The sequence below is a fragment of the Panthera uncia genome, chromosome X (assembly GCF_023721935.1).
Source record: "Panthera uncia isolate 11264 chromosome X, Puncia_PCG_1.0, whole genome shotgun sequence".
In the NCBI taxonomy this organism is placed as follows: Eukaryota; Metazoa; Chordata; class Mammalia; order Carnivora; family Felidae; genus Panthera; species Panthera uncia.
The window spans coordinates 97,689,881-97,715,299 of NC_064817.1; the positions used below are offsets into that span (position 1 = coordinate 97,689,881).

The 25,419-nt window shown below is 42.0% G+C and overlaps 1 protein-coding gene across 1 annotated transcript in view; it reads right to left on the minus strand.

Annotated features, from left to right (window-relative positions):
- Nucleotides 1-25,419, minus strand: part of TENM1 (teneurin transmembrane protein 1) — a 777,891-nt gene that overhangs the window by 61,872 nt on the left and 690,600 nt on the right. Inside the window, exon 24 of the mRNA XM_049644834.1 lies at nt 7,501-7,655. Coding sequence (XP_049500791.1) covers nt 7,501-7,655 — 155 coding nt within the window. The remainder of the gene's footprint in view (nt 1-7,500; nt 7,656-25,419) is intronic.

Here is a 25,419-nt window from a genome sequence, read left to right on the forward strand (position 1 = left end):
TAGGTGATAGTTCAAACAGATGGGTTCAAAGTCTAACAGATGACTACTCTAATGGTGCCACAACTTCATCTTGGCCTATCTATCCATCAGTGTTATCATGGATGAGGACATGGAAGGCATTCATCAAATCCATAGGTGACACAAGGCTGGGAAGGACAGTGAAGATACTGGATAATGGCAGAAGAATGCCAAGATATGGATGGAATCTGATGAGATAGAATCGAATACAGACTAATGTAAGATCCTGCACTATGATGCAACCAACTGTTCAAGTACAAGATGAGGACACTGGGATGAGAGACATGTGCATTTTTAGCCCCCTGCAATCATATCATAGATCAAAAAATGTCCAAAAATCCAATTTAATTTTACCTGTGGTTTCTCAATCTGTGCTTTTTACTTCCTTGGCGTTTTCCAAAAAGGTCTTGGGGTCACCGTGTAAACTACCACTGGGTGGGACTGAGCCTGAATAGGGAAGGTTCTCGTATATCACTTCTTATTTGATCTGCTGTTTGCATCGGTTTTATAAACGGGGACTTACTTTATTTGAAAGAAATGTTCTTTGGCAAAAATCCTTTTGAAGACCGCCAGGCAAGATGAACCGAAACAGAGAATATAGAAAGAGGGTTGTGACAGTCTCCATTCTACCTTCGAGCTAGAGCATATGTGGATTGTTTCGTTCACGCCTGGAAACCTCACTCTCGAAGAGATATTAAATAAATGGGAACATGTTCAGAGAAGAGTGAGGAGAATGGCAAAGGAGCTCAACACCATGGCAAGTGTGGGGCAGTTCAGTGGATCAGGGATGGGACTTAGAAGGCCTGACAGACTTGCTCACATACACCAAGCAGGCTGTCATGTGGAGGAGGCAGTTAGAAGAGCAGTTTGGTGAAAAGAATGTGGACTTTGCCCTCAAGTCGACCGGTTCAAGTTTCAACTCTGTCACTTATTGGTTGTGTGATCTTGACCAAGTTACTCAACTTCTTTGAACCTTGTTTTTCACGTTTGTTAAAAATAACGAAACGATACACCGTACTCACCTTGAAGGGCGGTCATGAGGATAAATAAGATGCCACAGCGGAAGTATCCAGTATAGCTCATGGATCACTTAATACATTTATTTCATAGAAAACAGATTAAATTGATAACACAGGGCCTCAAGAGTCGCAATAAGACTAGATGGTGAAAGTTAAAAGACTATTAAAAAGTTAAAAAGTATCCCAGAAGAAGTTTCTATCAGGCGGAGGCATTCAAAGATGGAATGAGCTGCCTGGAGGAGGTAGTGAGTTTTCTGTTCATAAGAGGCATTTGAAGAGAGGCTGGTTATTATATGGTGAGAATATTCTGGAGCAAGGTCCAGCATCAACTGATTGGGAGGAGGACTGGGATTCATAGTAGACTAGCTGAACAGATTGAATGCGTGGGGCCAAAGTTTGCTCCTCCAAAGAACCAGTTATGGCCTTCCTTCATAACCACAGATGATACCTCCCTCCACCTGTTAGGCCCATTTGACGAATGGGTGCTTTTGGGAACTACTCAGAGGCATACAGATGATCCAACGAGCATTTATAAAGGAGTGGTTATACGTCAGATCCTCTACACAAACACCTCAAAGTGTGTGTCTTGTGGACAATGGGTCAACTGCATTGTCTATACACAGAAAAGGTCCATGTTTCTTGTGTATCTGCTATCAGGTTGATCTGGGGAGAGCATGAGGCTGGCTCTAAGGAGTAAGCCAGCTCTCAAATTTGCTATCACACCAAGAGACCTGGTCTAACTCCTAGTTCCATTCTAGTCAGGCACGAGATGGAAGTGAGTTACCAGAGCAGGATGGTTCAAAAGCAGCGACGGAAATAAAGAGCCCAATCTCTCCATAATCAACTCATCCCCTGAAGTGAGGGGCCTGGTTGTTTATAGCAGTGCTTACAAAGGGCAGTCATGCTTCAGAGTTTATACCGAGAATTCAGGTTCACATTTCAGTAAATCAAAAAAAGATATTGATTTGGAACAAATGGCTGATTTTATTGTCAAAGCAAATTTCATTTCTTGAGATGATTAGGTTTTATTAAACTATTTCCTAAGTGCCACTAAACACACATTCTGTGAATAAACAGCATATTCGTCAAACGGCATTTGTCATCCACTTAACTACAATGATACCTGGTCATCTCCAATTGTCATTGAAAATGTAGAAGTTGGAAAAATGCACACTGGGGGCCAGAAAACTTGTGCCTGAGTCACTTAATAACTCCACGGTCAAGGCACAATACATAATCCTTCTGACTGCCAGTTTTCTCTGCTGTAGCTGGAGATAATTATAGGTACCTCTCAAGGGTGGTTGGGTTGTGGAGATAAAATGCAAGAGTGTGAATAAGACAGCATAGTTTCGGGCACATAGTACGCTCTCAATAAGTGGTAGCGGTTATTATTAGAATTACTATAGGGAGGCCATCATGATGTACTGAATATTAAGGCAGACTATCAAGGACGAATTCCTCCTGGGGTTCAGGTTTGCCTCAGAAAAGTGCAGAAGACGAAAACAAAGAAGAGAAAGAAGGATGTTCTCCACATCACTTCCCAGCTTCCAAAGGTACTCTGCTACCATGGATGGACCTTCCCTTGTTGGGACCTTTTGGTTTTGAAATGCAGGGAAAGTAACAAGGAACTTTAGGAACTGGGTTATATTTCTGAAGAGAAACCTTCAGAGTTGGAAGGGACCCTGAGAAAACAGTGGGTCGGTCTTCCTGAGTCCAGAGAGGCTTGTATTTCAAGCATTCATAGATTACTGTTATCCAACATTGCCTTTACAAGTTTCAAAACGCAGGGACTGTGTAAGGTCTTTTGATAATGCACGATGCTGCCACACAGTCTTAGAATCGGTAAGCTCTTCGTAGGTCTGATTCAAATCTTCGTGCCGCACAGGCCTCTATTTTCTCTCCTGTCTGTTTCTGTCAGCAGACTCTTTGTGCTCTCATTTAGACATGTGTCTCCACCCTCACCCATCAATGTATTTTGATTTACTGAAATAGGAAACCGAGCACTGTGTAAGCCCAGCTGGGTCACCGTAAGTACTACTACCAACACCGGGGGCTTTGCTCTTGGGAGGTGTTATGACGCTCCCTACTCAGCTTTCTTCCTTCCAGCGGAAGACGGCCCATGTTCTCCAGTACAGTCACGGAAAACACAGGTCCCCCATCTGCCACAGTTGTCCAAACAGACAGCGGGAGCTCTGGCCACAGAGGCTGAGCGTCTGGGCAGCTGTGCCACACACTGGCTTCCTCCCGGGAGACACTTTATCCAGCCACCCAGCTGATTTCAGTGTTCCCCACCTGTCATGCACCTGTGCCCCACCTGGGTGCTGATCTGCACACACCTGGGAGCTGACTTGCTTTAATGCCAAAGCCTCCCCTTCCCAGCCAGGCATCTCAAAAAAGTGATCTATTTTCACTTTCTCCATTTCCTCACCTCCCACTCTACCACTGCAATCCTATTCCAATTAATTAGCACTCCACCAAAGGCATTCCTATCAGAGTCACGAATGCTGTCAAGCCAAATGGCTTCTTAAAAAAAAACAGCTTATTTTATGTGACCTCCAAAGCAGCAGCTGGCATTAACCATTCCCTTCCTTTTGAAAAGCTTGTTTCCCTTGGCTTTTTCACGGCACACGTTCCTGGTTTTCCTCCTACTTGTCAGGTGTTTCCCTCTCAGTCTCCTTTGTGGCCTCCTATCCATTCCTCAGCCTTCTCTTGAGTATTAATATCCTTGGAGTTTGGTCTTAAGCCTTCTCTTCTTTTGATGCCATGGGCGCCCCCCCCCCCCCCCCGGAAGACCCCATCCATTGTCCCATTTGTTGTTCCCATGTGTGGACTGATAATCCCAAGTCTAACCTCCTTTTCAGGCCTTGAGCTTTGGACCTATTTCCAGTTGCCTGCAAGACAACTGCAAGACTTGGCACCTCAAAGCCACCATGTCCTGAACTGAGCCCATCATTCAACCCTCACCCGCAACCCTGCTTCTCCTCTTCCTGGATTCCTTATCTCAGAGAATAGTGCCATCATACCTGTACTTCCTTAATCCTGCAATTAAGTCCAGTCAACGAGTTCTTTGCTTTTGGCACCAATGCTTCACCGACCTCTCCAGGTTCTTAACCCATACCGCTGATACTTTAGGCGTGGCCATTGTCATTGCTTGCCTGTGTAACCTGCATAAAGCTGAGCATCTTCACGTTCAGTGTCATCAGAGTTGTAACCCAAAGAAACGTCATCTATGCATCCCCCAAACATTGGAAAGCAATTTAATTTGTACAGAAGTCTTTTGACAAGGTGCTAGTCATTTATATATATCTTTTGTCTCCATCACACCTATATTACTTCAACAGCCTCTTAAGTGGTCTCCTTGCCTGTAACACTGTTTCCCTCCACTCAGTTCTCTATGCAATAGCTAGAGAGATCTTTAAAAAAATTTTTTCGTGTTTATTTTTGAGAGAGAGAAAGAGAGAGAGAGAGAGAGAGAGAGAGAGAGAGAGAGACAGAGTGCAAGTGGGGGAGGGGCAGAGAGAGAGGGAGACACAGAATCTGAAGCAAGCTCCGAGCTGTCAGCACAGAGACCCACGAGGGGCTCGAACTCACGAACCGCGAGATCATGACCTGAGCCAAAATCGGAAGCTTAAATGACTGAGCCAGCCAGGCGCCCTGCAGCCTTGCTAATTTCTAATACCCGCCTCCCACCCCACCTCACTCGACTCCCCATCTACTCCCCCAAATGACTGTTTTTCTAAAGCTGAAGCTGTATAAGGAAAAAGGAAGGGAGGGCATGAGGGAAACTGAGGCTTGGAATGAAATACCACAGGGGAAATGTGATTCTGCGTCCTGGTTACCAGGGCTCCTTCTCACTGGGCTGCGCTCTACATCCCCACCTGAAGGGGACGAGGTAGCTTTTATTGTGGCAATTATGGCTAGCAAATGGCATGTGAAAAAGAACCCTTCTCATGGTGATGAGGAGCATATGTTTGCTCTATTTAGACAAAGAATTCTCTTTTGAGCATAACTTTTCCACACAGAAACAGATAAGTTGTTTAGACTTGACTGATTGCAATACTAAGTGTCCTATTTTAAGTTAAAAATATCCCACAAGTGAATCACATACGTGCATCTTCTCTTTCGTCCCCCTCCTCCATGGAAACACATTCACACCCTTTCTTTCTGCCATAAATAATGCTCCTTTTCCTTGCCTTCCACAGGATTTTGCATCATGGAAAGTTAGGTTGCTCGACGACTCGACAGCCTGATCCACTCAAATCTCTCTTAAGAATGGTTCATTCATGGGGTCAGTTTTCCAGGCCTTTCCAGGGCCTTTTCAGGCCCATTTTATTTTTGTAGTGGACTATATCTGATTACTTTCTGCATTTCTGAGGCGAGGGAGGGGCACATAGAGAAGAAGAAATCCCCCAAATAGGCACATTTTTAGTGTTTTATAGAGATGTGTATGTTTGGAGGATGGAGACGGGAAGGGATAACAGAGCTAACGACTAAAGCAAGGTTTCCAGATGATGCTTTACTTGCCTTGTGGTGCTAGGTTCCAGGGGTACAAAGAACAAAGCGACATGAATGCCCTAACCCTGGCAGATATCGCTGGCTGCCTCCCCAGCAGCGATCCTTCATTCCTTGCCAAGAGAAGCCTGATTTTCATTTAAGAATTAGGTAGCAATATGCTTAGGGAAGGGAACCCAATTCCAGAGGGTTTGAATCCATTTTGGAGATCCCATTTCCCCTTCGCCAGTGTCCGGTGAAGGCAAGGGCACATGATTTGATTCTTGCCAGTGTGACTCAAGAAGGAAATCTACTGGCATCTTTCTTACCTCTGATCATCTCACTATGTGAATTCATGAGACCTTACAGTTTAAACTATTTTTATTTTTTTTTAGATTTTTTAAAAAAAATGTTTATTTTATTTTTGTTTTTGAGAGAGAGAGAGAGAGAGAATGAGAGAATGAGTGGGGAAGTCAGATGCTCAATCGACTGAGCCATCCCGGTGCCACAAACTATTTTTATTTTTATTTTTTGAGAGAGAGAGAGAGAGAGAGAATGAGAGAGAATAACAGCGTGCACGCCCATGGGGGAGGAGCAGAGAGACAGGGAGAGAGAGAATCCTAAGCAGGCTCAGCACTATCAGGGTAGAGCCCAATGCGGGGCTCGAACCCACCAACCGTGAGATCATGACCTGAAGCGAGATCAAGAGTGGGATGCTTAACTGACAGAGCCACCCAGGTGCCCCTGAACTATTTTTAGATACATGTTTCATTATTTGCAGTCAAAATCACCCTCTCCGATACACTCACTAACCAATCCTAAAACTCTCAACATCTACTCCAATTCATTTGAAAAGATTAATAATCTACTTCATCGGAGTCTCGGGTTCTTGGACTGTTAGAGCTCAAAAGTCCCTTTGAGGACTGTCTAGTCTATTTCTCTCACACTGCAGACTGAGGAAGACACCCAGAGGATGCCGGAACTGTGCTGTATGCTCTATAATCTCTCTATATGTCCGATCCTGATTTTGTACAACTGTGGTAAAATCAGAATTTTTGACTCAGATGAAAGTTACACTGAATTTTCCCTTTTGTTCTGACAAAAAGCTTTCCTAAATAAATGTAAAATAGATCTCAGAGGGAATGTTGCCTCTACTTAAAACTTTCAAATGCCTTAAATACAGCTGTTTACATACACATGAATAACAAGTCATGCTTGTATATGCATTACAAAAGATTCCTTTTTAAACAATTTTTTAATGTATTTATTTTTGAAAGAGTGAGACGGTGTGAGTGGGGGAGGGGCAGAGAGAGAGTGGGAGACACAGAATCCGAAGCAGACTCCAGGCTCATGAACCGCGAGACCGTAATAGGGCACCTGGGTGGCTCAGTCGGTTGAGCCTCCGACTTCGGCTCAGGTCATGATCTCACAGTTCGTGAGTTCGAGCCCGGCATCAGGCTCTGTGCTGACAGCTCGGAGCCTGGAGCCTGCTTCGGATTCTGTGTCTCCCTCTCTCTCTCTGCCCCTCCCTCACTCACACTTTGTCTCTCACTGTCTCTGAAAAGTGAATAAACCTTAAAGAAAATTAAGAAAGATTTCTACAGACCTCAGTAGTCAGTGCTTTTCCAAATGTGCGTTACTGCATTATTTAAAAATAATAAAATTATGTAACTTGGAAAATACTCAATAAAAGACTGACCTTTACCCTCCAATTGATTCAAATTTGAGAGCCTTTATTCTTATTCTTTTCTTTTCTTTATTCTTATTCTTACGCCAACATTCCAGCGGGTAGTACTCCCAAGTGAGTTTATCTGAGGTGGAAAAAAGTAACTTGCAGAAAGAGAAACTTCTGCTACCTGATGTTATCACAGATACACCAGGCTTCCTTTCTACCTAATTTCTGTATGAGAAAATTGGTATCCATTTCCATGATGCCAAATGGCGGTAACGCTTGGAAACCAGCGGTGCCTACCTGAGTGATGTCCATTCCTGAGTCACAGCTCAGTGGCTGTGTGGAAGTCAGACCGTTTGAGCCGATTACAGTTGTGACCACAGCATTGTCATCAATTCTCCGAATCATGGTCCCATCCACAAAGTAAATGAATCCATGCCTATCAACTGTGATGCCTGGTGGGAAGAAGCAAATGAGCATTAGTAGTCTAGTGGGCCACATTTGCACCAAGATCAGTATTTTGAAAGAAGCCACAGAAACAGAAGAGCATTTTAAAGACATATGGATTCAATTTTGCTCAGCACAGCCAGGACAGTAATGGGAGAGGTTTGTTCAGACACACATTCACTTCTTTGTGTATTGAGAAGAAATGATAAAACGTAACGGGGAAATAAAGCCAGGTCTAACCATTTTGTGTTGTGTAGTTTTACATTTCTGCCCCCTAATACTTGCTTACCCCCACAAACAGAAAAAAAAAATCCCCTTTAAGATAAACGGGAAGAGACCGGGGAGGCAGCATATATTACACTTCTTTTAGCGTGCAGATGCGTAGGCCACCGCTTATTTTCATGGTTGCATTAGAAATAAGTGACTTGGAAGGTATTAAAGTTATTTTCATCAATTCACACTCAGCTCACAGAGAGCTTGTAATAATTCTGATAAACTGGACTGTGTTTTTTTCTCTATATTATCTGTTAAGAGGAGTTTGGAAAGCAAAATTATGGTGTCACAAAGGGAATGGTCAAACTGCTAGAAAAAATGAAAGCCGATAAAATTCTCACAGTAGTTTTTACACGTTGTGTTAATTACGGCCTGGTGTTTTGGAAAATATATAATAGTGGGTAGGAGGCTTGGGTTCTAATACTGATACATCACTTACAACTCCTACGTGACTTCGGTTGTCATTTGTCTCTCCAAATTTTAACCTCCTCTTTGGTAAAGTACGGAAAAGATAATCTGCTTGTGATATTGTGATTTATAATAGGAAATATGTATTTGGCCTTCTTCCCAGTTTGTAACACAGAGCTGCTAAAACTTCGCAAATTTCTAAAGTGGCGAGAGAGACAAAGGTGTCTTTTATTACGCTAACGAGGGGACGTTTTGGTTGCCAGGAGAACCATTCATGAATAGAGGGTTGGTACTTTGAGTCCCACCCCCAGACCTCTGGGGAGGGGAGAGGGGCTGGGGATTGAGGTCAGTCTCCAGTAGTCAATGATTTAATCAACCACACCTATGTAATAAAGCCTCTATTAAAAACCCCAAAGTTCAGGCTTTGCAGAGTTTCTAGGTTGGTGAACACACGGAGATTTGAGGAGAGTGGTGTGCCTGGAGAGGGCACGGAGGCTCCACACCCTTTCGCACACACCTTGCCCTATGCATCTCTTCCATCTTGGCTGTTCCTGAGTTATATCCTTTTGTAATAAACCGGTGATCCCGTAAGTGAAATGTTTCTCTGAGTTCTGTGAGCCCCTCTGGCTCATTAATTGAACCCAAGGAGGGGATCAGTGGAACCTCCAATCTATAGCTGGTGACAACCTGGACTCTCGATTGGCATCCGAAGAGGGGGTGTACGTTGTGGGGGCAGTTTTGTGGGCCTGAGCCCCTCACCTGTGGGAATGGACTTTCTCTGGGTAGATAGCATCAGAATTGAGTGAAACTGTAGGATACTCAGCTGGTATCCGAGAACTGCTCTGCTGGTGGTGTGGGGGGACCCCCCCACTCCAACACTGGAAATTGGTCTCAGAACGTTGATTACTGCCTTACCTAAGCAAAGGTGAGCAACTGTCTTAGTTTGGGATTGAGGCAGGGTTCAGTTTTAAAACTGGGACAGTCCTGGCCAAACTGGGATGAGTTGGTTACTCTTCGCCTAGGTTGTTATAAATATCATATGAAATAATACATTTAAAAAGTGTCAGACATATATAAAGAACATATGGTGTTCCTGCTTCCCTTGGTGCTTTTGACAGTGCTCTTGAAAATAACCACATGGCATTACTTTAACACTAGTCTACAATTTAGTCTTTTCTGATCTCTCCTTTATCCAGACCTTGTGAGACACAGAATGCATATTAAAGTTGGGAACATCTGTGACAACAAGCATGTCCTTTTAGTGTGTGTTCACGCACACACACACACACATTCACACACCCGATCATTTTCCGGGCCAAGAGTGAACTCACCTAAAGACAGTTTATAAACCCAACTTAATGAACTGCTTTTAGATGAACTAATTTGTTGGCAGGAGGTTAATGTTAGACTTGGCTTCATGGTGTACTTTGATTAATCCTGATGTTCCTCATGAAGTATTAATCCTTAGCATCTATAAAAGTTACAGATTCATTTTCACTTTCCCCGAATGCCTCTAAAGTCATGTATGTTTTTGGAGAGTTCTCCAAGGAAACCAGCATGTCCAAACAAGGGGAATTTCGTGTCAGTAAGTCCCCTTTTCAATTTTAGATGCATAAGGACCTTTCAGCAGGTTTCTAAAAGAGACTTTTAAGATTGAGCAGGTCAAAGCATGACACCACATGAACAGTTCTTCCATCTCCAGAACATGTGGACTAATGATGAACCAAGGCATACCTCTGCTTTTTATTTTTGTTTTTGTTCTGGCAAACTCAAAGCCTCCAATGCTTAGTGTTTGGTCTGCCCTGTGGCAGGCAGGCCTATGATTACCTTCTATGACCTCTGTATTAAATTATCAGTGAGTGTGAAATTTAAAATTTGGTTGTCAGAAGATGGGCTGAAAGATCATGACTCAAGTCCGGAGAGAGAAAGGCTGAGAGCAGTTCAGCTTGAAGTGTCTGAAATCATGAATTATTTACCAAACACATACTGAATGTCACTCTGCCAAGTTCTGTGAAGGCCAAGGGACAAAGAATCCAGGTGCACAGAAACTAAGAGGAATACCGTGGAAGTGTTGCTCCAACGAGAAGGCAGTAAATTTGGAGATTCTAACCCTTTGAAAGTTGGAACAGATTCACAGAAGGTATAGAGAAAGAAATGAATTCCTACAGGGACTAGCGTATTTGGGGAGCTCTTTACATCTTGATGTGGACACCAGGGAGGATAGTTCTGTTCCTGTGACCACTACATTCCTCATCCTCATCAGAGGGTGAAGTTTGTGCCGATCCAGGGAGGATAATCCTGGACTTTACATGGTTTTCCACTTTTAGCTTTGGTTAACTTCTAAACACTGTGAACCGCTTTCTCTCTGTTCATGTCAGCTCAGTTCCACAGATGAGGCTTATTAAATACTCACTAGTGGCCTTCGGGGCTTATTTGGCTGACCGTTTGTAGGATATTTTTCCATATATTTGTGCAGCCGTTTCTTTTATCATGGTCCAAATTCCAAAAGACTCCGTTATCCTGGAGACTCTTTAATTACATTTGATTGGGTTATATTTACGTGTGGAGTTGAAAAAGAAGTAGTAGGAAGGTCTTCGAGGAGCTGTGTGATAGATGCTTTACTAGTGCATCAGGGTGCATTTTATATGTACATATTTTCATTTCTTCTCACTTTCCTTCCCCAACCAACCAACACACACACACAGACACACAGACACAGACACACACACGCAGAGATGCCCCAAACAACTAGTTTTAGAAACTCTTCACTGGTGAGGTTTAAGGGGCATTTAATTTGCACTGTGGTTAAAAACCAAACTGGAGATCCCAGGCAGGAAAAGGAATTATTTTTGCCATTACTTGGAAGGGGGTGGTCTCCCCTCCATAATGAGTATTGTTACAGCCCTGGGGTGTCAATGATGCAGTCAGCATGATCTATTACCATTTGTTAGGCTGAGTGGGAGAAGGTGGCACATGCCCAGTATATTTTAAGCTTTATTTTTTCAGAGACGGAGATGTGAATGATTTCGGAGCACATAAAGCCATCTGGGGCTAGCAAGATCTGCAGATTCAATTGACTTTCATATTTTGATATTGTTGTACCCGGATTTCCAAAATGTGGTACCTAATGTTGTGGGCAGAGTTCGTTCCAACGGCCACATCCATTGATGTGCTTACTGCCAGCATTTTCCTTACCACTGAAAACACAATGGAAGGCACAGTCTTTGTTTGGCTAAGAAAGGAATTAAACTGCATTGAGAGAACCACTTCCAGGGTTTAAAATTTTAACCACTATTCATTTCCACAGCAAGCAAAAAAAGATAGATCTTGGAGATTACCACAAGGCGAGGCAGTGGCTGGGAGTGGAGGCGGGAAGAGTACCACAGATAGCTTGAGTTCCCACCCCACCCTACCTCCAGCAAGGAAAACATCGGGCTCAGACACCCAGACAGCGTGTTTAGCTTGGAGCACATTTTTACATTTGTGAGAAAATAAATAAATCCTTGTAAATTAGTGCATATAATGAAAGCACTGACAGACCATAACCTGGAAGTGTGAATGGTGCTGTCTCCATTCATCAGCATTAAGCCCTAACAAGCTCTTTCTATGGAGGGACCTGCTCATAAATAAAGTGCACCTTGTAAAAAAATTATTCACAATGTCTTATGCAAAGTAGGGGACATTATATAATATCTGAACTGCAGGCTCTTTTCTCTGTGAAGCATAGCTCTGTATGAAACAGCTGCAAATTACAGGCGAAATTATTTGACTTCTTCCCTTGTCTTATTATCCTCCAATGAATAAATGCTATAATTCTTAAGAAGACAATTGCCTAAAGCTGGGGCAGCCTGGATAGTTACTAATAAATGTATCACCTGTTGGGGAAGAGGCACTGCTGATCAATACTGAAACAGCAGGGATTTCCTGATGTGAGGTCACTGGGAGCCCAGATGTGGAGGTTAATAGCCTGGAAATAGTAGCTAAAATCCCAAATTAGGTAACAGCAAAGATCAGAGTATTTGGCCGTGCAGAATGCCAATTTCAAACGTTGGCAGAAGGCATGTTTGTATTGAATTTATAAAAATTACAGCTGTTGAGGCCACCTACATTTTTATTATTTCTATCTTAAAAATGAACCTTCTCTCAAATATAAGCTATGGAAAGCAGTCATAAAATTCTCTCCATCTGCAGCCCTAGCAACCAGAAAACGGAAACACTAGTTTTTTCCCCCTTGACACAATGTGCTCTTTAATTTTATGATACAGAGATAAATGGTTAAAATACACTTCCAGGAAATGTCCTAAATGTAGTATGGTGTCAGCTCAATCTCCATTACTGAGAGTGCTGAATTGTCTGACACTAGCTGTTGATCACAAAGTGCCCTTTAAATCAAAGAGAGATTAAAATATTTTGCTTGTTCATGTGCAATTCAATTCTCCGAAAATTGGTATCATGTGTTGGTCTATATGAAAATCCTCCACCAGGCAGAAAAGTCCATTCTCCAACTGATCTGTCTATTGTCCACTTAATTACCCGCTAGAATCAGAAAGGGTCAAGTTACTTCTGCACAGTGAGCCTGTTAAGTTCTCTTGCTAGGTAGCCCTTAAATGGAGCTTCTAGAACTCTACAAATATCTGTGTGTCACTAGGGTTGAAGGAGGCTGAGCTTAATGACCAGCTGAGATGACTTCACTGTGTGGTTAACGATGAGAACAGGATTTCTTCAGTAAGAGACTCTAATAAACCCACTGTAATATTCCATGACTAGTGAATGGTGTGACTTAATCCGATATTGTTGAATAAAAAAGTTACAGTATATTCTATACAGTAAAGGTCAATTTCCAAAGAATTTAAGTACAAATTAAAAATGATAAGCATTCAAATGAATATTCTACTGACTGGAATGTCCTTTCTTTCATGACTCAGAAGGTACTTTAAAGGGCTTCAGAGATATCATAAAGAACAATAGATGTTTAGGCCAGTTTTGAGCATGCGTCTTCTCGTTGGCTCCTTCTGATTCTCTCAGAGCGTTGACCAAGGCAGAGTGAATGAAAAGCTCTCCTACCTCCATCAGCCAGTATTTTTCTAAAAGTTTACTAGAGAAGCTCTTTCTCCTGATTTATTGATTCATTAGATTTATTTTGTGTCTATTACATGTCAGGTACAGTGCTAGGCACTAGGAGTACAGCAGAGTAGTATAAAACAGAGCTCAGCACTGGTTGGGGAGATGAACAAATAACCAGGCAATCACAATGCCTTGGGATAAGCATTAGTTTCGAGCAAGTCCAGGATGCCACGGGAACAACCCTGGGGAACGGGCTGGGGAAATGAAGGTCACAAGTGATCTCTCAGAGTGACAGGTAAGCCAAACCTGAATGACCATGTTGAATTCCTGATGAGCCCAGCGTGACATCCAGGGAAGCACCACTGAAAACCCATGAAGGCTGACTAGTATCACTAACTATAATAACCATTTTCATTTGCTGCGACTATGAGGCTATTTCAGGCATGGAGCTGGATTCTCTACAGACATTTTCTCATTTAATCCTCACAGCAGCTTGTGGAGTAGGTATTACTATCATTTTCCAGATGAGGAAATAGAAGTTCAGAGGTTGAATGACTAATTCCAGGTTACCTACCTAGAAAATGCTAGACTTAGCTCATCTGAGTTCAATGTCCACAATCGCTCTCTTTTTAGTGTTTATTTTTGAGACAGAGAGAGTGTGAGCGGGGTAGGGGCAAAGAAAGGGAGACGCAGAATCCGAAGCAGGCTCCAGGCTCCCAGCTGTCAGCACAGAGCCTGACACGGGGCTCCAATCCCCGAAAGGCAAGATCGTGACCTGAGCCGAAGTTGGGCGCTTAACCGACTGAGCCACTCAGTCGCCCCTCAGTGTCCAGTCTCTTAATCTCCATCCCATGTAGCCTAAATGCGGCTACCAATCACTTTACCACAGGAGCGGTGTACAAACTGGTTTCAGGAACTTCATGAAATAATCTGCAAAGTGTTTTGTGTATGGGGAGATTTTGTCACGGGAGATGGTCCATTGCTTTAGTTACATTGTCAAAGTGACTACCGAGCCCTCTCAAAAGATTAAGAATTCTTGTATTCCTGTAGATCTCTTGGATTTCTTCAGGATTATCCTTCAAAGATATTCTGTGGCTTCATCCCCACAAAGGTGATGAGTTTTGGGGTGCCTGGGTGGCTCAGTTGGTTAAGTGGCCAACTTCGGCTCAGGTCATGATCTCACGGTTTGTGAGTTCAAGCCCCGCGCCAGGCTCTGTGCTGACAGCTCGGAGCCTGGAGCCTGCTTTGGATTTTGTGTCTCCCTCTCTATCTCTGCCCCTCCCCTGCTTGCACTCTGTGTCTCTCTCTCTCTCAAAAATAAACATGAAAAAAAATTTAAACAAAAAAGGTGGTGAGTTTTGAGAAAATACTCAGAGTTTCTATATGATGGGGATTTCGGTAACTGGACTATTGCCTTATGACCTACCACATAAAAAGGAGGCCCCGGGGCACCTGGGTGGCTCGGTCGGTTAAGCGTCTGACTTCGGCTCAGGTCATGATCTCGTTGTTCCTGAGTTCGAGCCCGGTTTCGGGCTCTGTGCTGACCGCTTAGAGCCTGGAGCCTGCTTTGGATTCTGTGTCTCCCTCTCTCTCTTCCCCTCCCCGCCTCTCAAAAATAAACATTAAAAATTTTTTTTAAAAAAAGAGGCCCCAGATACAGGGGTCACAAACTCCTATGTTGTTAAGGGCTGGGCAGGTGACATCAATCTGTAGGTTAGTGCCAGGTGAGGTTCCAGGGAAAGCTGAGGTTAACAAGAGAGAGCACATGCCACCTAAATGCATTCCATCTTTTTTTTTTTTTTAAATAAATTGAGTGTGGCCAAATGAATTATATTTTTGAACTGGATTCATCCTCAAGTTGCCAATTTATGACGCTTGCTACAGGACAATCAGGAGGAATATATTGTCAGTGAAGACGCTGCTGTGAACAGAGAAGATCCATGAACTTGGAGTAAATCTAATAACCAGTGTAGCACTGCTGTTTAAAGTTGTGTCTTGCTACAGAGATTTCTCATATATTCCCAGCCCCCAGAGAAGCACAGCCTCCCCCACTATCAATATCCCCCACCAGGGAGGTACATTTGTTACAACTGATGAACCTACACTGACACGACATTATCACCCAAAGTCAACAGTTTACATTGGACCTCACTCTTGGTGTTGGACATTGTATTAGTCTGGACAAATGTATACCGACATGTATCTACCATTAGAGTAACATACAGGGTAGTTTCAACATATGAGGATTCTGCACAATTTTTCTGTGAACAAAACTACTCAAAAAATAAAGTCTATTAAAAAATTATGCTTTGGAGAAGCACTGTAAAACCAAAGATAATCAAATGTAATTGTAATTCTCATCACGGGAAAATGAAATAACCTGGATGGCGGATGATACAACACTGGCTATGAATGCAGCCTCTTTTGTTCTCACCAAGATCAAAGCTCAAAATCGGTGACAAATCTAGTTCATTCTGGTCTCTCTGTTTTCAACAAGTTTAGTCAAATCAAACCTGAAAAGTAGGTATCCAAGCTGAACTCAACTTTGCTTTTGCTCTGCCACCATTCTCTTCCTCATCCTTCCTTCAGAGAGCCCTCCCCCTTCAGTATGGCAGACACAATGCTATGTATTCAGGTCATCCTATCTATTTTTACTTCTGAGAAGAGAGCTAGGTTACATTTCCCAGCTTCCTCTGTACTTAGGTGTGGGCAGAAGTGATGTATGCTACTTCTAGGCTTGGCCCCTAACAAAACCTGTGTTGAGCTCCTCCATGGATCACCCTCATCCCCTGTAGGTTAGTCAGATACAGAGGCGTTGAGTAGTTACTAGATAGAAGGAGCCTGGTTCCCTGAGTCACCACCTGAAGCAGAGATTTTTCCCACCTCCCCAGGGGAACCCATTTGGACTCTGATGTGAACAAGAAAAAACTACTATTTTGTTGAGAGAGAGAGAGAGAGAGAGAGAGAGAGAGAGAGAGAGAGAGAGAGTTTTCATATAGTTGTTAGCTTGGCCTATTATATTTACCAACTCGAATCCTATTCATGTTTCCAGGCTTCTACAAGATGTTTGTCTTCCAGAAAGCCTTCCCTGCAAACTCTAGTTCATTCAGGTCTTTCTGTTTTCTAACCTACAGAAACCTGTTTTTTATTTTATTTTATTTTTTGTTTTAGAGAGAGAGAGAGAGAGACAGAGAGACAGAGAGAGAGAGAGAGAGAATCTTTAACAGGCTCCACACTCAGACAGAGCCCAACCCGGGCTTGAGCCCACCACCCTGGGATCACAACCTGAGCTGAAATCAAGAGTTGGACGTTCAACAAACTGAGCCACCCAGGCGTCCCTGTTTTGTTTCGTTTTGTTTTGTTTTTAATGTGAATTCTCTAATCATGCTTTGCCCAGGCAATAACTCCTTGAGGGCAAAAGTGGATTTTATTATGCTTTACTTTTATATCTTGACAAATCCAGTAGACCTGGGCACAGATGTTCAATAAAACTTGCTGAATTATAGACCTAATTGTCACACCCTTACAGATTTTTCTCAACTTGTGATGGGGTTATGTCCTGATGTACTCATTGTAAGTTGAAAATATCATTAAGTCAAAAATCATTTAATACACCTTACCTACTGAACATCATAGCTTAACTTAGAGCCTATCTTAAATGTGCTCAGAATACTTATGTTAGCCTATAGTTGGGCAAAATCATCTAACACGAAGTGTTGAATATCTCATATAATTTATCAAATACTGTATGGAAAGAGAAAACTAGAGTGGTTGTGTCTGGTTCGTGATCATGGGGCTGGGAGGTGCAGTACAATACTCTCATGATACTGGGCGGTGGCATATTGATAGCCTGGAAAAATATCAAAATTCAAAATTCAAAGTCCGTTTTCTACTGAATGCGTATTGCTTCTGTGCCATCGTGAAGTCAAAAAAAGTAGTAAGTTGGGAACCGTTTGTACATTGAAATGCAAATAAAATCAAATAAAGCATGCCATGAGGTCAAGAGCTGCACATGAATTTCTCTAACAGTGAATTTAGAAAGGAGGTAATGGTAATTTTTCTCTCCAAAGATCTTTAAGGTGAGTACAGTCCCCTATCCATTAGTGATGATTACAATATGGGGGGAAGTGGGTTACCAACTAAGAACAAATAGAATAAGAACCATGGATCAAGTGGATCATATTAACTGCACATAAATTTGATCCGTGTAGCTAGCTACAATGAATAGCTCAGACTCCCTCAAATCCACTTTGCTCTGTCAACAGCTTTGTGTTATGATCTTGTGATGTCTTCCAATCTTACCATCTCAGGAGTACTAAGGAAACAGAAATACTTCAAGATTTTGCCTTCACTATGGACCACGTAAGGAAAAGGAGAGGGAACAGTGGCTCCGGGGTCGTATCAGGGGATCTGGGTTTCAGGTTCGCCTCTGTTACAGTTTAGCTGTCGGCCGTTGAGTGAGGCACTTGACTACTCAGTGTCCTGATGGCCTAACCCATATCCTACCTACTATACAGGGTAAAATGGCATGAAGCTCACAAGAGCCAGTGAAATGAAAGCACTTCGAAAAGGATGAAGTGGTGCTAAGTGGTGTCCCAATTGCTCAGTCATTGCTATAATTCTCTCTGAAAGTGACTTTTTCTAAGCCTAGAATCATGGACAGACATTTCCACCTTGGCCCTGCTTCAACATTTTAGGCTTTTCCATGTTGGACAGACACAGTAGAAGACTTAAGTCCATAAAGCATTATGTAGCCCTTGTCAGTAGCTGAGCTGTCCTGTGCTAGATTCATCACAGACAAGGCAGTGGTTGAAACACTGTTGTCAGCTTTGGGGAAATGCCACACTATTGAGCTACTGGTATAAAATCTTCTGAGCTTGTAGCAGGTGGCTACAGTTTTCATGCCGAGAATCAAAAAAATGAAGCTCCACTCTATGCAATTGGCTCAGAGATCCTGGGTTAGGGGTGGTGGTGGTCTCTCAATATCTAACAGAAATACCAGACACTAATAATGGTAGGAATTATTTTTCCTCGTTTTCAAGATGTAGGTGTGTGTGTGTGAAGAGAGATTGGGATAAATAAGATGGTTCTAGTTCATGTTGAAATGCACAGCTCTTATTTTATTTTTGTGCTAGAGTTCTTGTTTAAAAGATGCCTGCAGGCTGAGATTTAAGGGGCCTCAGTACATATGGGCTCAGATAAATGAGGTTTACCAAGTGCAAGCTGAATATTTTATATTCCCTCCCCACCACCTTGAAAAATTCTTCAAACATCAAGCATCTATATCTGGGACACTACTCAGATACATTGTGAAGAGATGCCTCTGTCATCCTAAGGACACAAACCGCCTTACAAGAACATTATGTGAACAATTAGCCCGAGGAGGGGAAGTTTATTTATTGCCCATGGACCAGAAAAAACCTAACTGTAGTTGTTACACTCTAGGGAAAATGAGTCTCTCTCAAGGTATGTGAATGACCACGAGGTTCTCATAAAAAAGCAAACTAAGGAGAATACCTTGGCCTGAATACTCAACACAAGCAGGATATGAGGAATTAAGCCTGACAGTGCTTACTATTCACAGAAGTGGGCTAACTCAAGAAGAATTCAATTTTCTGTAGGACAATTATTTGCATGTGGTGCCCATTCAAAAACAACACGTTGTTGAAGGCCCGTTTAAAATTCCTCCAACATCTGGACATCTTTAGTAATGAAGCTAACGCTAGAGAAGAAGTTCACAAAGTCAAAAGTGGTCAACAGTCATGTGCAGGAGGTAAGGCAGGGTAACAAATACTGCATGAATATGATTTTTAAATCCCTTAAGTGGAACTTTAAGAGACATTTAGGGGACCGATTCGGGCTCAATCAATATACGATTACACACACACACACACACACATACGCACGCGCGCGCGCGCGACATCTGAGTAAAAGAAAAAATTAGTCAAAGCAGTTGCCTGATGAGACAAACAACTCTTTTGACTTTTTTCTCTTCCACAGCCTCACGTACAAGTTTGACAATCTGTACGCACAAGGTTTTGTTGAAAGGCATTGAAAAAAACGGGTGCCTTGTTCAAAGGGGGCTGGTGACTTCTCTTGACCTGAGATAGGGGTTTCCAAGACCCTCCCCACACTTTTTTCTCTAAATTCAATCACCCAGACATCATCAAGACAGGTATGGGAGGAGGAGGACGAGTCTGGGGGTAGAGGCTGGGCCATCTGGTTAAGACGGACTGACTTTCGAGACCTTCCATAATCTCCCAGTGCTCAGGGTTTTTTGCCTTTGTCTACTAGTGAGAGTAAAAGCTGAGCTGCCCATGTCAGTGGATTATGGCAAAGATCAAATAAAATAACATCTATTCCGTCTGGGAAATCTTTCTGAAAGGTTAACACAAGTGATGCTCATATTTACGTTTTTGATTAACTGTTAGCTTTCCGGCATCATGCTGGGGTTTATCTGCTCCACGATTACCTGCTTCAGCACGGCTTGACTTAGAGGTCAGGAGCCTGATGTGTAATTCTGGCAGCATCTCTGGTACGCTGATGCTGATGATTAGTCTGTACGGGGTCCTGCGTTGCTTCTCCGGCCCAACTGGTCTCCGCACTGGGCTCTCAAACGTACCTTTCTTTTTGCCATCACGACCTATTTGCCCACACTAGGTTCCCTGGGCCTGGAGAGGGCCCTTTCTTTCTCCTAGTATCCCAATCCTGCTCATCTTTCAAGACACAGTGCAAGTCTAGCCTCAATAGTTATAATATACCAACTGACTCCAAAGTCTTGCGAATATCTTGATGGAGGTATTTCCTTGTCAATTAAATCAAATAACTTCATTGTTCTTTTGTGTTGGCAGAAGTCTTCTGAGCCTATTAGAGGACATGTATTTTACCAATTCAAGTGGGTAGGAATGAGGATCACAACAGATACAGTGCTGTTAGGTTGCAAATCTAACATCTGGCCTATAACCAAGAGCACACCGTGTTTGACTGGACTCCAGAATGCACTTTAGATACCAGTTCAGACCATTTTTAACAAATCCGTTTCGGGACCATCCTATCCTTCATAGGAAGGTCTGAGTTATTCACTTCCCATTTAGCATTGCCTTTTTTGTTCTCCACTGCCCTACTTTCTCTTCTTTGCCTTGTTCTTTGATCTTACTCTTTTTTGAGTTCACTTAACCTTACCTATCAGGAATAGAGGTCAGAATCTAGTTTCCAGTTTTTCTTTCCCCGTGGGTCCGGCTCTTTCGTAGATTCTTTTCCTCCACACCTTTCCCCTTCTGCTCATTTTTCTCTGCCTTTTCCTCCAAATGTCATTCAGCTTCCCATTCTCTAAACCCTTAAAGTGCTTACAGTTTATATCACACAACCCAATGCTAGGTTACAGTCTTCTCTAAGGATTCCTGTCTTTTCTCCTCAGCCACATCACACTCCACTCACGGGCAGGGACTATGTGTCTTTTTAGTCCACTTATAATTTCCAAATTTTCAAATGCAGACCAGATTATTTGCTGCTTGAAAAGCTTAACAAAACAGTGGAGCTCAGTGAACGTGGTTCTTTTTCTAACAAGATCTACTGGGAGCATGATGTGGGTCTGACAGAGAGGCTAAAACCAGAGGGAGTCTTATAAGTAGTATAGTGGGTCACTGGCACTAATGTCTTATTGGGGACAACATTTAAGCCGTGTGCTCCTGCCACACACGAATGTTTTATATGTTCATAGAATAAATGACTAAGATCTATAGTAGAAAGAGAACAATTTGAGCAACTAGAAAAAAAAAAAAAACCAAATTAGTTAATAGTCAGGTGAGTCTTAAAAAGGAGGTAAAACACAAGGAAATGGAGGCATTTAAAAATATAGCCAGGGGCGCCTGAGTGGCTCAGTTGGTTAAGTGTCTGACTCTTAATCTCAGTTCAGGTCACCATCTCACGGTTCGTGAGATCGAGCCCCATGTTGGGCTTTGTGCTGACAGCATGGAGCCTGCTTGGGATTCTCTCTCTCTCCTCTCTCTCTGCCCCTCCCCCACTCATGTGCATGCTCTCTCTCTCTCTCTTTCAAAATAAATAAACTTAAAAATACATATGTATGCATATGTGTGTGTGTGTGTGTGTGTGTGTATCCAGATACCATTTTTGCAACATTGCAATGGTTCCTTAATTCAAAAATCTCAAGCATTTCCAGGAATTAGGAAGATATCAAATTTAGGGCCAATTCAGAAGGCAGTGGTTTTGTTTTTTGTTAATTGACAGTATTTTTTTAATGTTCAAGTAAAGTTGAATAAAGTCATGCTGTTAAAATTAGACCAGGCATACTTGGAAAATAAAATTGGGCCCAGCATTAGTTAAAACAAACAAAATAACAGAACAAGACAAAAATCACAACGAAGACTTTGAAGGTACTAAAGTGTTGATTTGTGGTTTCTCAAAAATTTCAAGCCTAACCGGCTAAAATCAGGAGATTTAAAAGTAGCCCTTCTTCAGTCCACTCTCCCCGGAAATGCCCCCAGTTTTACTCCTCTGGGAAAGGTGGGAAGGTGCCTTTTGAGAGACAAGTCCTAGAGAAGGGTTTGGGTAGCAGTAGTCTGCCTACAGTTCTGATTTTACTTTGCTTGAGAGAACACAGAGAAAAGATTATAGAAACCTAAGTAGGTAGTCTTGGCAGAAGCCATTTTGTGATGGGTTTGGCTCGGGGAGGGGCAAAGCAGACCTATCAATCCACCACTATGGCTTCAATTTCCTTGGGTTAGAGATCCTTCCAAAATGAGGAATGATTCCTGAGCTCTAAGGGAAACTACTGCTGTAATCAGCTTTCTTTCCTGAGTAAATACTGGTAAAATTGGGCACCTCCCCACCTTCCTTTTCCCAAAAACCTATTACACAGTCTAACAAGCTTTTTGAAAAACCAAAATGGAATAGCTAGTAAATGAAACTGGAAGAAAAATAGAGCAAATAACATTGGGGCTTCCTGGCCAGGCTTTGATATTTGGGGCTTGAAGATAACCTTACATTTGAGTTATTAAGCCTTTGATTCCTCAGGGAGAAACTTTAAATGGGCCAGGACTCACTCCCAAGGAAACAGCGACTTTCTTTGGGCAACAATAAAGCTGACTCATTCTATTGAGGCTCTTTAATATTGAGGAAGTTCACGGTCAGCTATTTAGGGAACTGCACGTGTGGACACATACTAGAGGTGTTGGTGAGGCTCTACAGCCTTGAATCCAATCAGAGCAGGAAATAATGGCTGAAAGCTGGCCTCAGTAGGACGGGGCCTTAAAGACCCTACTTCAGGGCCAAAGCTGCTGTGTGTTCTGTTACATAGGTACTTGGGACTCACAGGTTGTGAAATATTTTGAATATCACCTCTGTATGAGTGAAAGCCTTATTTAAAACAAACATATCACTTTTAAAACTGGAATTGTCAGGTATAAATTTGCAAGTTGTTTTCTACACCCTACTTCTGACTTAAACTTTTTTTAAGTTATGAAATATTTCAAATGGTAGACAGCTCAGAAAACAGTATTACATGCTGCCTTGCATCGACCACCCAAATTTCACAGACGTTGACATTTGCTTCACAGATCTCTTAAAAAAAAAAAAAAAAAAAGGAAATGTTACGGCTACAGCCAAAACCCCATGTCCTTATCCCTATTCCCTTTTCCCTTCTCTCCCCAGAGGTAACCACTACCCTGCAGTTAGTGTGCATAATTCCCATACGTGTTTCCACACTTTCCATATACGTATGTGTCTATAAATTCTACAGTACGGTTTCTGTGCTTCAAAAACTGATGTAGGAGATGGAGGGTGGTGACGGCTGCACCACCAGGTGAGTACACTGAATGCTTCAGAATTGTTCCCTTAAAAATGGTCTCATGTATTTTACCACTATAATATGGTAATGATATCACACCCTCTATTCTCTGGCAACCTTCTCTATTATTCATGAAACCTTATGCGTTGTGGCCATTAATGTTTTACATGTAGATCCAGTTAATTTATTTTTGCTGTTATACGATATTCTATCATGTGACTAAGCCTCTACTGATGGATTGTTACGTCGTTTCCAATTTTTCTTACTGTAACGACATCCTATGTGCCTGTCTCCTTAGGCACATAGGTACTTGTGACTTTCCATAGCTGTTCCTTCCTTCAAGCTTCCACCAGTAACTCTCTCCAGATATTTTAAATACATGATTGCAATTTTTAAATTTTTAAAATTCAAAAAATTTTTAAATACATGATTGCAATTAAATTAGGGCCATGATATTCAATCGATGTAGTCTGACAGAAAAGAATTTGAATATAGTCAAACAATTTTGAAGGCAAAATGATTATTACCAGCCTTGAAGCCAATCCAGCTAATAACAGTTGTTAGTTTTAAAACTTATTTACTCATCCTCATTCTCATCTTCATACTTTATTCAGTACTTAATCCATGCCAGGAACTGGCTTAACCCAGAGCGTGTCATTTCATCTTCTATAACCCTAGAAGGAAGGTAAGTGCATCATCTCCACTTTACTGATGAGAAAACAGTGACTCAAACACGTTAGTAATAGATTTGAACTCAGTTTTATCTGCCGGGCTCCAAAGCCTCTCGTTTTAAACTACTCTAAACACTTCCTGAGTTTTCCAAGTTTCATGGGGCCCAAAGGAGGAAGACACATAGTATGATTCAAGGGTTATTGAAAGCCCTGCCCATCTGCCTTCAAAATATGTTTAGTATAGGAAGGCACAAACGTCAGAGACCCTAAAGAAATATATTGCCAAATATGACCATATAGAATTATAAAACTTCTATATGGTTAAAAAAGGAGAAATTACAAACTTGGAAAATATTTGCTACACATATGAGGGACAAAGGATGCTTTTCTAATTGACAAAACATAAAAATCAACAGCTCGGTAGAAAAATTGGCAGAGTGAGTTTACTGAAAAAGAACTACAAATGGTCACAACAGATATGAAATGACACTCGACTTCATTTATAATCAAAGAAATACAAATTAAAGCTACATACAGGGTACAAGATACCGTTTCTTACTGATCAGATGGACATACATTAAAAGCTTTAATAAGAGGTGCCTGGGTGGCTCAGTCGGTTGAGTGTCCGACTCTTGATTTCAGCTCAGGTCATGATCTCATGGTTCGTGAGTTTGAGCCCCATACCGGGTTCGGGGGCTGTCAGCCTGTCAGTGCAGAGCCCAGTTCATATCCTCTATCTCCTTGTCTCTCTGTCCCTTCCCCGCTTAGGCGCTCTCTCTCAAAAAATAAATTAAATTGAAAAAAAACGTTGAGTGATACTCAGAGCAGCTAAAGGTATGGCAAAATGGGCACAGTTATACACTGTTGATGTCAATGTGTTCAGTCTTTTGGGAGGACAATTTGGAAATATCTACTACTGCTAGAAATTAATCCTATGTATATATTTACAAAAGTGCTCCCATATATATGAACTATGTTGTTCAGCACAGCACTTTTGTGGTAAAAGATTTTTTAAAAAATGGCAACAACATATCCATCAAGAAGCAAATGGCTTAATCAATTATGGTATACCCATATGTTGTAATATTATATATCTCTTAAAAACAAAGAGGTAGGTATGCACATGCTTTTCTGGAAAGGTCTTCAAGATATTTTATTAAATGAAAGAAGCAGGGTGAAGAGTCATCTATATGGTGCAATTCCTTTCGTGTAAGGGAAAAAAATATAAAGGTCTCAAAGGAATCACAAACTGTTAACACTAGTTACTTTTAAAAGTAGACATATATTACTTTTATATTTTTATGTTTAATATCAACAGGACTTAGCTAGATGGTAAGATTACAGGCCATTTTAATTTGTATTCTTTGTACATCTTTTTTTAAATGTTTATTTTTGAGAGAGAGAGACACAGCACGAGCAGGGGAGGGGCAGAGAGAGGGAGAGAGAGAATCCCAAGCTGGCCGCTCACTGTCAGTGCAGAGCCCGATGCAGGGCTTGAACCCACGTACCGTGAGATCATGACCTGAGCCAAAATCAAGAGTTGGATGCTTA